This window comes from Abramis brama (genome assembly GCF_963993115.1).
Source record: "Abramis brama genome assembly, chromosome: 9".
Taxonomy (NCBI): Eukaryota; Metazoa; Chordata; class Actinopteri; order Cypriniformes; family Leuciscidae; genus Abramis; species Abramis brama.
This window is the reverse complement of record NC_139971.1, coordinates 20,866,843-20,885,338: the sequence shown is the minus strand read 5'-3', so window position 1 is coordinate 20,885,338 and position 18,496 is coordinate 20,866,843. Positions and strand designations below refer to the sequence as shown.

The 18,496-nt window shown below is 36.7% G+C and overlaps 2 protein-coding genes across 2 annotated transcripts; both read right to left on the bottom strand.

The window, feature by feature from the left end:
- Nucleotides 1-8,199: 8,199 nt before the first annotated feature.
- On the bottom strand, nt 8,200-12,424 carry LOC311089086 (extracellular calcium-sensing receptor-like; the record flags this gene model as incomplete). Its single annotated transcript, XM_084123536.1, has 6 exons — nt 8,200-9,334; nt 9,567-9,690; nt 9,875-10,102; nt 10,399-11,205; nt 11,797-12,085; nt 12,222-12,424. 6 exons carry the CDS (start codon nt 12,422-12,424, stop codon nt 8,430-8,432), a joined length of 2,556 nt encoding a protein of 851 aa, XP_083979662.1. The 3' UTR covers nt 8,200-8,429.
- A 775-nt stretch (nt 12,425-13,199) lies between these two features.
- On the bottom strand, nt 13,200-16,324 carry olfce1p (olfactory receptor C family, e1; the record flags this gene model as incomplete). Its single annotated transcript, XM_084124220.1, has 6 exons — nt 13,200-14,098; nt 14,182-14,305; nt 14,404-14,631; nt 14,708-15,508; nt 15,667-15,952; nt 16,125-16,324. 6 exons carry the CDS (start codon nt 16,322-16,324, stop codon nt 13,200-13,202), a joined length of 2,538 nt encoding a protein of 845 aa, XP_083980346.1.
- Between the last annotated feature and the right edge of the window lie 2,172 nt (nt 16,325-18,496).

Genomic DNA, 18,496 nt, shown 5'->3' with positions numbered 1-18,496 from the left:
GGGTTTGCTCTTTCATGTTCATTTAACAATAAAATAGAAGACTTGGTTTTATTGAGCTTGTAACCTGAAATTTCACTAAATAACTGGATGATTTCCAGAATGATCCATATTGATGTGTTTAGATTCGAAATAAATAAGATCACATCATCTGCGAACAGAGAAATCCTATGTTCAGTTGGTCCTACTGTAATTCCACTAAGTTGGGGATGGGAGCGTATTGCAATTGCAAATGGTTCTATTGCTAACGTGAATAATAAAGGTGAGAGCGGGCAGCCTTGTCGGCACCCGCGTTTTATTGCTATCGGTTGAGAAATATTTCTATTAGTGATGATTTCAGCAGAGGGGCTGTCATATAATATTTTTACCCATTTAATAAAATTGTTTCCACATCCAAATTTTCCTAATACCCGGAAAAGGTATGGCCATTCAACCCTATCAAAGGCCTTTTCCGCATCCAATGATAGAAGAGCTGTATTTGGCGCATCCTTTTTACAATGAATAATATTTAATAATCTCCGTACATTATGGAAGCCCTGCCTTCCCGTGACAAATCCATTTTGATCTTGATTTATTACATAAGGGAGAGTTTTTTGTAGTCGTTTTGCTAATAATTTAGAAATGATTTTCAAATCTGAATTCAAAAGACTAATGGGTCTTAGATTCTCGCATTTATCTAAAGGTTTTCCTTGCTTAGGCAGGAGAGTAATCAAGGCTGTATTTAATGAAGGAGGAAGAAAATTTGATTGAAATATTTCTTCAAACATGTCCAATATAGGTACCAAAAGTTTATTCTTAAATTTCTTATACAGATCTATAGGAATGCCATCAGGCCCTGCTCTTTTTCCAGATTTCATGCTATCAATGGCTTGTCCAATTTCTTCTATTGTAAATTTTGAATTTAAATTAACTCTATCATCCTCTGAAATAATGGGAATATCTATTTTATTTAGAAAGATGCTTATATTGTCAAGTTTAATTGTTGCTTGTGCTTTATACAATTCTTCATAATAGCCCTTAAACGCATTATTAATTTCTATTGGATCCAACAGTGTCTGCCCATTTGATATTATTGATGTAATTGGCGATTTCGTTTCAAGCTGTTTTATTTGCCATGCCAACAATTTGCCAGCCCTATCACCTTGCTCGTAAAATGTCTGTTTCAAGCGTAGAAGACTTGAGGCAGCTCTAAAAGCAGACTACTTATCATATTCAGCTCTCAATAATAATAATTCTTTCTCTAATTGTGAATTACTAATATTTTTAGAATTATTTACTTTCGTTTGAAGGGCTCTTATCCTATTTTCCAACTGTAATCTAGTTTCCTGTGTCTTTTTTGATTTAGAACCTGTATAACTAATGATATGCCCTCTCAAGAAAGCCTTGAAAGCTTCCCATTTAACGCATGCAGTAGTTTGTGTAGTATTAATTTGAAAGTACTCATCTGTTTTCCTAAATATTTCACCAAGTCTTCATCTTGTAACCATTTATGTTGGAAATGCCATCTGGGTGGATCTCTTAATAATTTATCATCCCTGTAGACCAAACAGCATGGTGCATGATCCGAGATCACAATATTATCATAAGAGCAGTCAGAAATTTTAGATTGCAATTCTGAAGAAACAAGAAAGAAATCTATTCTAGAGTATGTCTTAAAGGTACCCGAATGACAGGAATAATCTCTAATATTCGGGTTTCTCTCTCTCTCCATATATCTAATACATTTAAATCTCTCATAAACCTATGGATTGTAGCCCTACAGTTGTTATGTGAATTATCAACCCCAGATGATCTGTCTGTTTCTGGGTTTAATGTACAATTAAAATCCCCGGCTATCATATGAAGTCCTGGAAGTGTTGAGAGAGTAAGAAATAGGTCATTATAAAAATTGCTATCATCCACATTAGGACCATAAACATTTGTTATATTTAGCATTTCTGATAACAAAGATCCTTGAAGTATTAGAAATCTTCCCCTTTTATCCTTAATAATATTTTTTATTTTAAATGGAACCGACTCATGAATTAGTGTCATAACCCCTCTAGCTTGAGATGTAAACGATGCCGCATACACAGTGCCCTTCCACCTCCTTCTCACCCTTATACTATCATCAATGAGATGAGTTTCTTGCAACAGTACAATTTTAGCATTCATTTCTTTCAGTTTATTCATAACCTGTTTTATCTTTTGAAGACGTTGTAGACCTCTGCAGTTCCATGAAATAAAATTAAGATTCACTTCTTGAGACAAAACTTTTGAAAAAAAAATTAAATTTACCAGGTTGCTTTGCAATGTAAAACTATCCTTGTTTATAGGCATAACAAATTGGGATGTTAGAACAAACATCCAACACTCTGAACAAGCATAACCCCCCTCTCCCCTCCCCCACTCAAGAGGGTATCCCCCCCCTGCTGTTGGTCTCCCGTTATTGCTAAGACCGGTCCACACCAGTGAGGATCAGTCAAACCACTCTCTTGTTCCAACCTACTCCAATTACTACTGCTGCTGCTACACTCTAACAAGTATTAACTTATAACTCCTGCTCACTTCGATTAACACTCGGCTTGTTGTATGACAGTAACATCTTAATTTGTCTCATAATAATGTGACATCTTATGATCACTGTTGAATAGAAGTACACAGTCATGCTATATAATACACTTTTGTAAATATATAGCTTCAAACTTTAGTACAAAATAATTACGTGTCAGTTATTAAGTGAAATAAAATAATAAAATAAATTGAAAATGGGCTTGTCATGGTTATTTGTGTCCTGCCTACAACAAATCACATACCACATTAATTGGCTCTATCATCTTGTGTCCCTGTCTCTTCTTCATGTAAGTGTTCTTGGATTCTCCTGAGAAAAACGTGTGCCTCAGCAGGGGTTTTAAAAGAATGAGTTTTGCCCTTGTGAGTCACAAGCAGGGTTGCGGGATGAGACATTCCATGGCGAATACCCAGTTTACGTAGTTCCGCGCGAACTGGGTCGAACTTCTTCCTCAGCTGGGCAATTCCCGTAGCCAAATCTGGGTAGAAACGGACCTGTTGGTCTTCGTAATAAGCCTCCTTTTTCTCCCGTGCAGCGGTAAATACTGCCTGCTTGTTCTTATAGTTGTGAAACCTCATTATCACAGTCCTCGGGCGTGATGCGTTGTCGTTCTTTGATCCAATTCTGTGTGCTCTTTCCAAAACAATAGAGGACTGTAGCCCCTCATTTTCCAATGTCTCGGGGATCCATTTCTCTAAAAAGGCACACATGTCCCCACCTTCAGCGCCCTCTGGCAAATTCACAAGCCGTAGATTGTTTAAACGAGATCTGGCTTCTAAATCCATAAGTTTATCCTCCATGGTTTTGTTCTTAGCTTGTAGCGTGTTGACTTTAGCTTGCAGGCTAATTAGCTCGTCTTCCGCGGTGGAAATGCGCTCCTCCGCATGGGACATGCGTTCACTGCAGTCACTAATCTCCTTTTTCACATCTTGTAGAGTTGCTGCCAAACTATCAAGCCTAGAGGTGAACCCTGTTTCCATTAAGCCTAATTTTGCCAGTATTTGATCAGCTTCGGTGCCTGCTGGTTCATTTTCATTGTCAGTTTGTGTAGGCATGGCCTGGTTAGCCTTGGATGCTTCGTCACGAAGATTACAGTCAAACAGGCTCGGCTGTCTGGTTGTCCCACCTTTCCCCTTTTGTGACTTTACCGAGCTAGGCATCACATCTCAAAATCTTCTTCTATTTGAAACTGTAAGTGAGCAGGAGAGCTTTTTTTGCAAACTTAGCAGCGGAGCACGTCTTCCTACATGGCCGCCATAACCGGAAGTCATCTCATAGAACATTTAATACAAATGTAACGCACAAGTTTCCACAGTTATCAACATCGGAAATCTGATAAAGTTTTTCATATTTGTATCTCTCTGTATATTTTCCCTCTTTTGAAAAGTCATGAAAACTCTATCACAGATTTTTTATTTTGCTATTGGAGCAAATGGAAATACAAAAATGATATTTGATGTCGTCTCCCTTTCATCTCCATAGAAGTTTACTCAACTATGATGACTTACGCTTCTGAGAACCCTGTAATTGTGAAAAGGGTCTATCAAGCTCTTCAGGATCACTAGAAAATACACAGGCGGGGGTGTGCTGAAGCAGGTCGGATATACACTTTGCAGGACAGTGGGTCCCCAGGAGCAGGGTTGAAGACCTCTGTTCTAGGTTATTTTTTATTAATTTGATGAATTGGACTGTCTTTATTGACTGACTTATGTTATTCCCTTATAAAACTTTGTATATAAACAGTATAAGAAACATAGTACAGGTGATATTAACTTACAGTAAATAATATATATGTTGTATACACCTTGTGTCCAAGTTTGGAAAATGTAGAACCTTTTTTTTTTTTTACACCTGTGTAGTTCAAAAATGCACCGGCATTGTACTAATATTGCTTCATTTTTAACAACACTCAAATGAAAAGCATGACATCAGTTTTTTAGAATGGCTTCTTCAAACAATTGTTGAGATTTTTTGAGTGACTTTTTGACACTCAGATTAAAACATTTAACATTAAGCATTTTTGTTTATTTTTATTTTTATGTAACCTGAGTATAAACTTTTTTCATGTACATTTGTATTTGCATTTGACCTTCAACCAGGCCAGCTTTACCTTAATAATGTTCTGAGCGATATTCTTGTTGTCACACCCATAATTGCATGGATGTTCAACACTGAGTAACAGGCAACAGTAAATGGAAGGTTACATACAAGAAAAGTCAGAATAAAGCTGAGCACCAAGTGATAAAAACTAAGACAGAAACCAATTGCAAAGAGTACATCACATTGTAGGATCATCTTTTCTTGATAACAGTTCATACTCATGTTAAATGGAGGTGAATATATTGAAAACCAAAACACAAAAACAAGGATCTGTGTCATAGTAAATGCAGGAATGCTGAGACTATGTGGCAATCTCCCAAACCATTTCATAACATTACTGCCTGGAATTGTAGCCTTGAAGGCCATTAACACCATTATTGTTTTCCCCAGAACACAGGAGATACAGAGGACAAAAGTAATCCCAAAAGCTGTGTGGTGAAGTTTGCAGGAACAAACAGTTGATTGTCCAGCATGTGGACTCAAAGAGCACCATGAGATTGTAAAAAGCAGCACAAATCTTAGATTTGAGTTCCTGACTCTGTGGGTAAAAACATATCTTTGTGTACAGCTCATATATGTCACAACTGCAGTCTGGCCAATTACAAATAGAAAAACAGTGATTAGCAGCACTCTCATAATCCACTGGTGAATCAGGCCTCTGCTGAGTAGTTGAGTGCAGATCTGCCATTGTAGTGGACTGATTTCTACAAGTACACATGAAATGAAAAGCACATCAAGTTGGTTATAAAGCCATATCAAATATGTGCTCCCTAAACAAAGTAGCACCTCATATACAAACCAAAAAGACAAAATTAGTTCACCTTTATGCTTCCATATGTGTGTGCAGGTGAGCATATTTGATCTGAAGCAGCTTATAACCATTTGATTTAACTCCCTCTGTTTGTACAGTGAATATCTCGAAATTAACTGCCAAATAAAGATAAAAGCATATATTGATTTAGAAGTACAATTATGTCCTAATCTTAATCTAAATTCTTATTATTCTTATTCTTATTCTTATTATTAATATTTAGATTAAATGTAGGGACAACATTCATGGAACAGAAATCTGTACCTGGTATAGCTCATCACAGTGATTGTAAGTGCAGCTTTCACAATTTCCTCTCATGAGGGAGATCATGTTCAAAGATCTGTGGAGTGACAGTACAAGCTTGCAACGCATTGTAGTATGAACACAGATCAAGGCAGTATTGATCCAGTGATCTGTCTGTCTGAGAAAGGTACCAATGAGAGCTTTCACTGCTGGCTCTGACAGTTTCACACCAGGTAAGAACATACTGAGCCTTGGCGCATAGGACTCATTTGATTCATTGAAGTTAGCTGACATAAACCAGGCCCCAGTTATAATGCACAGTTTATCTGTTATATCCACCTGGTCATCTGCAGCCAAAAATGTTTTAACTTTGAAGCACACACAGTTCATTCCTCTTGTGTGATTTTTGACATCCAGTTCACACATTATGTGAAGTGCAATTGTCCAGACACTGCCTGAAAATTTTCCATTTTTCAGATAAAAACTGTTCATAGAATTTAACAGTAGGAGATACACATAACTGTAGTTTAAACATATGCTTGAAGACAGATTGAAAGCCTAGACATAAATAAAAAAGAGAGATTTAAAATTGCATATGCATTTTTTTTTTCTTCACATGTATTTAGTAATCTGTGTTTACAATGCTCACCTTATGTAAGCCCAGGTTGGTCTGATTGGGCTCCAGTTTGTGCTGATCACCCAGGACCTGCCTATTCAGGACTTCACAAAGACAGAGTATTGTCTGGCGTCTTGAAATAATAATTTGCACTGAGAACGCCCCAGGTTTTTCCACAGAAAGGATCAACAAGTGAGCAGATTGATATTTCTCTACAAGGCAGCTGAAATAAGACAAACAGGAGATAGACTTACTGTCTCCAAAAGCAAATACACATCATTATTTAATCACAGCACCATGGAATAACATAATCACATTTTCTGTCATGTATCTAACATTTTATATTAAAATCACATCTTCACCTTGTCATCATTAATATTATACAGCAGTATTCAAATTTGTCTTTCTAATAATGAATGTACATATTTTTGACAGTGGCATAGCAAACATTAGTAAAGTAATTGTAAATAAAAAAGTACATGAGTAAATGAACTTGAAACAGATCATACCCACCCTTGACATGTTATTGGTACATGTCTTCTATTAAATGTCAAGGCTCTGCTAACTTTGACAACTCTGTCCTCTGAATGTTCACTTTTATCATTTTGGCTCTCAGCATCTCCTAGGCTAAGTAATGTACAGCAAGGGTTCAGTGCTCTAGTCAGAAGAGCAAGTAGAACCACAGTGGCTCCTCTCATCTCAGAGGCTGGGCTGATATAGAGTTCCTGTTCAGGGTAGGGTCCTAGCTTTATACAATCCTAAGTGACAAAGGAGGAAGGTACCATTGATGTGAAACACAAGGGCCAATACTAAGAGGTAAACATTGCATTGCACTTACATCTTTAGATAGCACTACATGTTGCTTTAATTTAGATAAATATAATAATTGATTAATTAAGAACATTATTCAAAATAATAGTACAAAATATGTAACACAGAAGGAAATTTAGAATGTTTAAATTTGAATTAAATGGTACATTTAATTTCACACCACTGAAAATGGTGTGGTAAGGAACAGATGTACAGTCAGTTCAGTGGGCTGAATTGTTTTATACATCTCTACAATAAAGCGTTTTCGGGAAAATTCGTTTTGCGTACCTACCCCGAAGTGACGAGCAGGATGAGGCAGAGGGCTGTGAGGGCTCGCGCCGGTGGAGTGATTACTGATGAGCAACACCTGCGCAACGCTCCGGTCTTGTGTCCCTCACGGAGGAGCAGAGGCATAAAAGGAGGAGCGACGACAGTGAAGAGCAAGAGAGGAACAGGCCTGGACTTATGTTGTGTTTTGTTTTATTTTATTATACCGAACGTTCAACACACACTTTAATAATAAAATAAACAAATACAAAACGAAAGTAAAAGACAGCAGCCCCTCATTGACAACTGCTGTCTTTTACTTTCGTTTTGTATTTGTTTATTTTATTATTAAAGTGTGTGTTGAACGTTCGCCGGTTCCCGCCTCCTCCTTCCTGTAACATCTAACTACGTTACAATATATATATATATATATGCTTGGAAACTGATTACTGATTATTTTATGGCCATCTACAGTATGTACTTTAGGTCTTCAAGTCTTCAAGTGGAGACATGCATGAGGTGCATAGTTGGTATACATTTTATTTGGTACAGAATAGTAAGAAATATAATAATTACAGTACATTAATTGAGAAGCTGATATGACGTTGTTACCCGTTAAAACATTTACAGTGGCAGTGTGTAATCATTGAATGCAAGTTTTTATTAGTAATAATAATAATAATAATAATAACACTATTCATACTATTCTCATATTCACCCATAAAGATCTGATAAATACATAGACTTACACTATGAGAAATACAAGAGAGAGAATGAAGTTCAAGTCTTACATTAGTAGTCCTACACCTTTTTTCCACTAGAGGGAGATCATATTTGTGGCATTCACTTGGATGACTGAAAGGGTTCAGGTCTTCACTGATGCATTTGATGCAGTCTGATGTGACCTTTCCAGTTTCTGTCCTTTTCATATATTCATCAGTTCTTGTAATGAAGTTAAATGTGTTCTGTGTATGTGACATTCTTTGTATAACATCTGTAGCAATTAGGCTATGTTCTGTTTCTTTATGATCAATTTAATGTGGCATTTTTCCCAGTAAATGTTTTTTTGTGTTTGCATCTGGTCTTAACAGGATGACATAACATTTTGGAATGAAAATACAGATCAGTAAACTATAACTGGAAGCTAAAATGGCAAATACCTCCACAGCTACTGTTAACTTTCCAGGTGTGCTTAGGTAAGCTGGGATAAAGGCAATCCAGACAGAACAGAAAATGAGCATACTGAATGTGATGAACTTGGCTTCATTGAAGTTATCAGGGAGCTTCCGGGCTAGAAAAGCCAAAATGAAACACAAGACAGCCAGTAGGCCAATGTATCCCAGAACAGCACAGAAACCGACAGCTGAGCCTAATCTGCATTCTAGGATGATCTTTTCTCTGTAGTAGTTCATGTTCATATATGGGAAAGGTGGGGATAATGTTAACCAAAGGATGCAAATAAGGACCTGTACAAGAGTAAAGCTAACAACACTGATTCTTTGTTGAAGAGGCCCAAACCATTTCATAACATTACTTCCTGGAAGTGTAGCTCTGAAGGCCATTAACACCACTATTGTTTTCCCCAGAACACAAGAGATACAGAGGACAAAAGTGATGCCAAATGCAGTGTGACGCAACATACAGGAACACTCAGTAGGCCGACCAATGAAAGTAAATGAACAGAGGAAACACAGAGTCAATGAGAAGAGCAGCAGGAAGCTCAACTCTGAGTTGTTGGCTTTTACTATTGGTGTGTCTCTGTGGTGAGAGAAAACTAAAAATATGATCATAGTTAGAAATGCCCCAAGAATCCCAAACATCATTAAAATGATACCCATGATTTCGGTGAATGACAGGAATTCCACTGTCTTTATGATACACTCATCACCTCTGCTATTGGACCAGTATCCAAAAGGGCACTTCACACAGTCAGATGCATCTGGTGTGGATGAAAATGGAAGTGCAATAGTAATGAGCCTGCTATTTCAATGAAGCATCTCTTAGCCTATATCTGATCATACACTCCTTTAGAAATAGACTTGTTAGTGTTTTAAATAACGTTTGTATGGCAGTGTATATGATAATTTAGATTAAAATAATTGTAAAACTTTTCCATTTGATCCTCTTTTGATGAACTGCAAGTGTTAAAAGAGCAATTAAACAAACATTACCTGTTGTGTTGCTAATCTCTCCTGGAGGGCATGGAATACAGTCAAAACAACAGATGGGTCTTCCTTGCTGCACAGCTTTCCTAGTGCCTAGGGGACAGCTCTCACTGCACACAGACACAGGCACCTGCCACACATTAGGGAAAAGCTACTTGAAAAACAATAGAAAAATAATATGCCATGTGACATGTTTGCACATGTTTACACACGTTTGTCTTGTGGATCTGAGCCTATACTGCATCTCACTGCATCTCATGTGCACTTGGATATTTAGTTATAATTGGAAAGTTAATTTGAAAAGAGACTCTTACAGTCTTTAGGCCTCCTCCCCAGATGATGTTGACATTGTTCATAGTAAACTGTTGCCCACGAGGCAGAGTTGCATCATAGTAGCCAATTGTGGCTACCTCCATGGTGCCTTTTGTGACCTTTTGTAAGTTTACCAGTTCGTACCTTGCAGGGGAGTTGCCTTCACTATCAAAAAACAGTGTTTCTCCCCTATTCATGCTGAAATTTACGGTTTGCAGATAATGTAAAACCTGTAATGATAGAAAAGGTTTTGTTTGTTCTTTTTCTTTTTAATTTGCAGTAATCTCATTTTGGATTCAGAATAACCTCCTTTTAGCAATGTGGAAACGAAAAATTGTAAAGCATATCATTTTAAAACTACACTTTAGTAACATCATATATGGTGACTTCAGTAAAAAAAAAAAAAAAAAAAACTAATTATAGTAAATTGTTCATTCATCTTTTGTTTAAATCATGCAATTTACTTGGATTTTTACATATATTTATAGTTTGGTTTTAAGATTTCAACATTTTAGAAGTAGTTCACCTGCCAGGGTTGTATTGTTGTTGGCTGTGCACAGGTGGCATTATCAAATGGGAGTTTTTGCTGCTTACATGACAGTAGATTGTGCAGTGCATGAGCAATTGCATACACAGCAGTGTAGACATTATTGATAAATCTCAGATCAGACATATTAGTAAAAGAATGTTTGACATATTTCAAGTTCTCTGAGCCGTTGCATGCCCGTAGAATTGTATTTGGGCTTAATGAGCACTGAAAAACATTTTCCCAGAATTCTTTGAGAAACATGCTTTTAGGAAATTGGGAGGGGTTGACGTTCTGTAGAAAAGGGCCTAGTCCAGGTATTTGAGCATTGCGTACAGTAAATCCTATAGATCCAATCAGCAAATTGTGGCCTTGGCTATCTGCAAGAGAGTCATCTGTGATCCAGGCATCACTTGCGATCCACTGCAGTCCTGTAATATTTTGCCTGTATAGCTCATCCACCAGTATCTTGATCTCTCTGTGTGACATGAAAGCCATTATTACCTTAGATGTGGAGGTTCTGATAATGTCTACAATACTTGTTATAGAAGTTTTTGATCCTGTGCTTTCAAAAGCCTCTGAGTATTCAATACAGACTCCCTCTTCTTCAGCAGCCTTAATAAATGTGGCAATGCCAGTTTTACCATAATCATTGTCATTGCTTAAGGCTCCCACCCATGTCCAGCCAAAATGTTTCACAAGCTGGGCCAGAGCTCTGCTCTGGTAGTAATCACTTGGAATAGTTCTGAAGAAAGAAGGAAACTCTTTTCTGTTGCTCAGGCAAGCACAGGTAGCAAAATGACTGATCTGTGTGAACACAATTACAAATGTGAAACAGCATGAATGAAACTGGGTGAATTTCATCCTTCAGTGCCTCGGCTTTTTTTTTTTTTTTTTTTTTTTCAACAGATCATTGGTTATTCAATTCAATTTACTTGTATAGCGCTTTTCACAATACATATTGTTTCAAAGCAGCTTTACAGAAAATGCATGTATCTACATTACAAGTTAGAGTGATCTGTTATCAGAGGTGACTGTGTCCAAGTACATATAATCACGCAGTTAGCTAACCGTGTATTAAGGCAAAAGCAATAAGCTCATTTAAGTCATTATTACTAGTTGTGAACATAATGATTACAAATGCAAATGAATGCAAATGAAACATGCTTATTCATCTGTATAATATAATGTTCAGCTTTTGGTTTATAATATATAAACAAATAATCCAACATTTTAGGATTTTTTTTTTTTTTTTTTTTTTTTTTTTACCCTCCATTAGCGAGAGGCAATGTCAAAAACAGATGGCATGGAGCTTTTTGTAACCTTATATACCAGCATATTAATAGTGAATTTCATGTGTAAGCATATATATGTATATATAATTGGGTGACATCTTACCACAGGTATTTGGAATCGGCCAGTTATTCTGGCAAAGCCAATTGTTGGAGTTGATCCTGAATGACCTATTATAGCCTGCACAGTATCGGCCTTGGTGCAGTTTATTTTGTCAGTGACATCATCTTGTCCACTGGACAGTGAAAGTGCAGACTGAAGAATATTAGAGAATCCACAGGCATTAAAGATTTCATATCCCAGAGTGTGGTTTGGGAGTAAATTTTGTTTTTTATTTATTTCTTCTATTGCGAAGATCATAGTGCATGCAAATTTAAATTCCCTGTAATTGATACTACAGAGATAAAAAAATTAAATAAAATAGGACAGACAAGTAAGTACCACTTCTGCAAAGCACAAATATTAAACAATACATTATGTAATTCCACAAATTACACTATGAAAACAATTTGCATTGAAAACATACTTACTCCTTACACTTTGGTTGAGGAGGTAATTGGTTAAATTTCGGAATCACCCCAGTATACCCTGTGTAAAATGTGAAGATGCCTCCAATTTTTAGGGCTCCATCTTTGATGAACTCAGGCAGCTGTGTTTTACCCTGTCGTTTACAAACTGTCTGTTCTGCCCTTATCAACACTGACTTGAGCAGTAGTAGCTCTAGAATCAACATTGTGGGCCGGATCCTTTCAAATATTCGGTGACCAAACACATTCACCCTTTTTATAGACCAAACCTTTTGTTTACACCCTTAACAGAGGATGTATAACTGCCATACATCATATTATTTGGAAGTTTACATCATTTCATCATTTTCTTTGAATATTATAATAATTTAGTTTTTAGTTAAATTAATACAATATTTCTTCATTGTATGCAAAGAAATTTCATAGAACACAAAACCTTTTCAGGGATGACATGAAACATCTTTATTAATGTTAAAGCATTCACAAAGCATATTTTCTATATTATTAAATCTATTCATACTGTATAAATTAGACATTATATACAATATGTTGAGTATACAGTATATTGGAGTAAATTACTCTGAAATGTTTAACATTATTTGTTGCATGGTACAACTTGGACACATATTTAATAATAAGTACATGACTTCATAGTATTGGCAATTTGAAAGTTGGTGTCATATCAGGATTAAATTAAAAAAAAAAAACACTTTTAGATGATTGATTTGATAATGCGACATTTGTAAGTAGTGAAGAAGGTAAGCTAACTTTCACAATTATTCATAATTTATTTAGTTAAGCATTTTTAATATATATTCCAATGTTTATTCAGTAAAATATATAATATTCTGAATGAATAATAAATAATGTAATAAATGTAGAGGCTACAATCATAATTCAAAAGCAAACCTTTTTGAAATAAATTTGCCTCATTCAAATTTAAATGATCATTCCCATGTTTATGAATTTTATTTATTTATTTTAATGATTTATCATCATGCGTTTCTTTGTGTTTTGCTCTGGCTTGAGTAAAATAATGTAACATTTTGGAGCAAATATGCAAAACAGCAAACCAAAACTTGAAGCTAAAATAGCAAATATCTCCACAGCTACAATAAATTTTCCAGGAGAACTGACATAAGCTGGGATAAATGTGAGCCAGACAGCACAGAATATGAGCATACTGAATGTGATGAATTTGGCTTCATTGAAGTTATCCGGCAATTTACGAGCCAGAAAAGCTAGAATGAAGCACAATACAGCCAGTAGGCCTATATAACCTAGCACAGCCCAGAAACCAAAATCAGAACCTAAATTGCATTCTAGAATTATTTTCTCTTGGTAATAATTCATGTTCATATATGGGAAAGGAGGGGATATTGTTAACCAAAGCACACAAATTACAATCTGTAATAGAGTGAAGGTAATGACACTGAGTCTTTGCTGCAAGGGTCCAAACCATCTCATGACATTACTTCCTGGAAGTGTAGCCCTGAAGGCCATTAACACAACGATTGTTTTGCCCAGAACACAAGAGATACAAAGGACAAAAGTGATCCCAAATGCTGTGTGACGCAACATACAGGACCACTCAGTAGGCCGACCAATGAAAGTAAGTGAACAGAGGAAACACAGAGTCAATGAGAAGAGCAGCAGGAAGCTCAGCTCTGAGTTATTGGCTTTTACTATTGGGGTGTCCTTGTGTACAAAGAAAACTACAGCAATACCTGATGTAAAGGAAACACCCAGTAAAGAAAACACTACTAGAATAATCCCCATCACATCTTCAAATGATAAGAATTCCACAAGCTTTGGGACACATGCATCTCTCCATTTGTTCGACCAAAATTCAGCAGGGCACTTGAGACACATCACTGAATCTGAGGAAGAAGTTTGAATATAAAAATGATTTTAGATTATTTTAGATTGCTTGTTGTTGTGAATGTTTAATCTTGTCCCATACCTGTCTCATTACTTATTTCACCATCTGCACACTGAATACAATCATAACAGCAGACAGGTTTTCCTTTTTTCACAGCCTTCCTAGTGCCCATGGGACAGCTCTCACTGCACACAGATACAGGAACCTGTAAAACATGACAATTTGTACCACAACAAAACTTGCGTCTTGTTTACAGCAATGTAAGGTGTACTTCAAGTCTATAGACCTGCTCACAAAAATTACCTGGTGTTGATTTTTGGCCCACACTATGCTGATGTTGTTAAATGAAAGCTGAAATCCTGGTATTAAAGAGGCATCATAGAAACCCACTTTAACAAACTCTGTTGTTCCATCCTCCCCCTGCTGCCAGTTCAAGAGATCATATCTTGCTGCCGGATCTCCATTTTTATCAAAGAACACCTTTTCACCGGTTTCGGTGTAGAAGCTCACTTCCCTCAAGGCATTAAGTACCTGTAAAAGCAAAAAAAATACTTGAGTAAATAAATAAGTGCAATTGACATGACCGTTTCCATGCAACTCATGCTACCTGCCATGTATTGTTGACATTCTCCAGGCATTTGCGTTGGTTTGTGTCTAATTTTGAACAACTGATTATGATGTTCAGAGCATGAGCGACAGCATACACAGCCTTGTAAACATTATTGGCAATTTGTAATTCTGTAACATCTGTGTACTGGTTCTGCACATTGTCCAAACTTTCACTGCCTTTGCACATGCTTCTGCTTCCAACAGTTTGTTGTGAGGGAAGTTTACAATGGAATACTGTTTCCCACAACTCTTTATACAGATCTGTTCTGGAAGATGGGTTAAGTTTAGTCAAAAATTCCCTTAGGCCTCTTATTTCAGCTTTTGGGATGGCAAAGCCCATGGACCCTCTAAGAATGTGTTGCCATTTACCAGTAGCAATGTTCATATCAGAGATCCATGATTCACTACCAATCCACTGTAGACCAGTAATATTCTGCTGAGCTATTTCCCCTAGAAGAACTTCCATATCTGAGTAGGATACAAAGGCAACAATCACTTTAGAGCTTGATTTCTTCACAATGTCCACGATCCTCAAAATTTCCTCCCTGGTATCAGTCCTGAAGAATGCTTCTGAAAATTCCACACAGACTCCCAATTCTGTGGCTGCTTTGATAAAAGTGTTCATGCCATTGTTTCCATAGTCATTATCACTGCAAAGAGCCCCCACCCAAGTCCAGACAAAATACTTGATCAGTTTGGCCAGTGCTCGGCTCTGGTAATAATCACTAGGAATAGTCCTGAAGAAGGAGGGGTGTTTCTTTCTGTCACTAAGGCAGGCGCATGTTGCAAAATGACTAATCTGCAGTGGGTTTTTTTTGTTGTTGTTTTTTTTTAACAAAATAGAATGTGTGATTTATTAGTAGGATTTATTTATTTATTTATTTTTAATTACATTATTACATAAATCACTGTTTTGTTAAAGCTTTAAACAGTCATATGGAAGATACAGCAACTTACCACAGGTAAATGCAGAGGTCCAACAGTGGAAGAGATGGCAATAGTTGGGGTAGAGGAGGTTTCTGCAATGATAGCTTGGATTGAGTTAGGTCTTTGACAGGACAACAGAGAGGCATTTTCGTCATTGACTAATGACAGAGAAGCTCTGAGAGCCATTTCTATTGAGCCACATGAATCATAAATTTTGTAACCCAAACTGACACCAGGAAGAATATCAGCTCTGTTGTTGATTTCTTCAATGGCAAATACCATTGTCTGTGCATTTTGAAATTCTCTGAGGCTCAAACTACAGAAAGAAAATAAATCAAATAATTAAATAAATGACAATGAAAATGCACAAGGTGAAGACAGGTATAAATACCTATACAAGCAGACATGTTAAGACAGGCACACCTATACAAGCACACTGCATTCATTCATTGTACTTTTTTAACATCTGTAAAAATGTGTCCACTCACCTCTTGCATTTGGGCCGCTCTGGTTTTGATGTGAATGTGGGCATAATTTCCTCCCAGCTGTTGTGGAAGGAAAAGATGCCCCCAATTGTCACATCCCCATCTTTTCTAAGCTGAGGAATGCCATAAGTCTCCCATAACTTACATGGAGGGTCAGCTGCTCTCACTAGTGTGAACAGAAGCCATGTGTGTAAGAACCCCATTCTAAACCCTTAACAGACAGCTAATCCTCTGGTTCTGTCTTATATAACAGCTGTTAGGTCCCCATCCACTGAATACCATGTTGTGGGTGTTGCTTACTGAATTGCATATTTTCTGTCTTTAACTTACTTTAGCCAATGAGAAAACAATAGTGTAATATTATTTGCATTACACTGATATGGAAAATACACTAAAATGAATGTAAAATGAACTTAAATAGAAAATAAACATGTACATGTAACATGCATGCTCTGTTATGTTCTGTATTAGTTTAGTTTTCTCTCTGTTGGCTCTGTTCCCGTTTGCCTGTTCATATTATTTCCCTTAGTTACTAATTACATTCACCTGTTGGTCATTTGTTCCCTCGTTATTTCCCTATGTAATTAAACCCTTAGTTTCCTCTGTTCTTTGTTCCATGTCATCAGTGTTGTACCTGGTTGTGGATTCTATCTCCTGAGTTTTCCTGGAAATTAGTGGTTATTTTTTACTCTTTTGTCTTTGCGCATTCGTTACAGCCAGCGTTTGTGACAGTAAAAAGTTTACCGTATATTTTCATACAAACAAGTAAAATTTTTGATTTTTAAAATAAAATGAAGTCCATCTTCTTTACAGTAATGGTCTTAAATCTAGTGTAAGAATTGTGAAAAGTGGTTTAAAGTTTTATAGTACTAAAATGTTGCCCCATGTGTCCTAATCATAAACAAAGTCATACTAATAAAATCACACTTAACAAGCAGCAAATAGCAGATGTATATTGGCATAAGTGTAATAAAAAAATGTGTACACCAATCAAATATCTTAGTAGGACTATTAAATTAAGTGTTTGATTTTTGTAAAATAATAACAATAATTAAAGCTGCAAGCAGCGATGAAAAAGGCCCTCGCACCCGTGCCACCGCCACCCGCCAGCTTTAGGAAAACAGAGTACGGTGGGCAGTATGTAAACATAGGAGTCATTTCTATTTGCCACACTTCCTCCTACCAGCAGGTGGCGCTATTACTATAACTGAATATTGTCATGTAGATGTGTTCAGGACAGGACTATCATCAAACATGTGAAGTTTGGGGCAGATCGGACATCGCATGCCTGAGTAACAACAACTTCCTGTTTCGTACATTAGCACTTAGCCAAGTGTTGGATGATTTAACATGTTTCTATCATGTTTGGTACTTCATGGCATATTTAGGGGTTCAAGCACGAAGTGCTGAAACCCTATTGTAATTGTCCTGATTTTTAGAGGTTCAAGCACGAAGTGCTGAAACCCTATTGTAATTGTCCTGATTTTTAGGGGTTCAAGCACGAAGTGCTGAAACCCTATTGTAATTGTAAGGATTTTTATTAGGGGTTCAAGCACGAAGCCTATCAATCCTAAACAAAAACTCAGAACTTCACGAAAATAGGTAAGCATATGTGCCATAACATTCTAAACAAGCGTGCAAAATTTCATGGAGATCGGAACATAGGTGGCGCTATAACTGTCAAAAGCTTTGAAAACCATATATTTCCTATGTTAAATGGCCTGTATTGGCTGTAAATGGTCTTTTCCATTACATATGTCAGTGGTTAAATGCTTGCTAAATAAAACTAAATGTCTTTTGATGCTTGTGTGCTTAAAGGCCTTAAATACTTGAACCCCGATAAATGCTGCTTGCAGCTTTAATTAGGGGTTCAAGCATGAAATGCTGAAACCCTATTGTAATTGTCCTGATTTTTAGGGGTTCAAGCACGAAGTGCTGAAACCCTATTGTAATTGTGCTGATTTTTATTATTAGGGGTTCAAGCACGAAGTGCTGAAACCCTATTGTAATTGTGCTGATTTTTATTATTAGGGGTTCAAGCACGTAGTGCTGAAACCCTATTGTAATTGTACTGATTTTTATTATTAGGGGTTCAAGCACGAAGTGCTGAAACCCTATTGTAATTGTCCTGATTTTTAGGGGTTCAAGCACGAAGTGCTGAAACCCTATTGTAATTGTAAGGATTTTTAGGGGTTCAAGCACGAAGTGCTGAAACCCTATTGTAATTGTACTGATTTTTATTATTAGGGGTTCAAGCATGAAATGCTGAAACCCTATTGTAATTGTAAGGATTCGTAAAACGCATCGTGCAGGACAAACCGTAAGGCCTAGAGACTTGAAACCTGGCCAGATGGTAGGCCTCAATTTGGGGACAA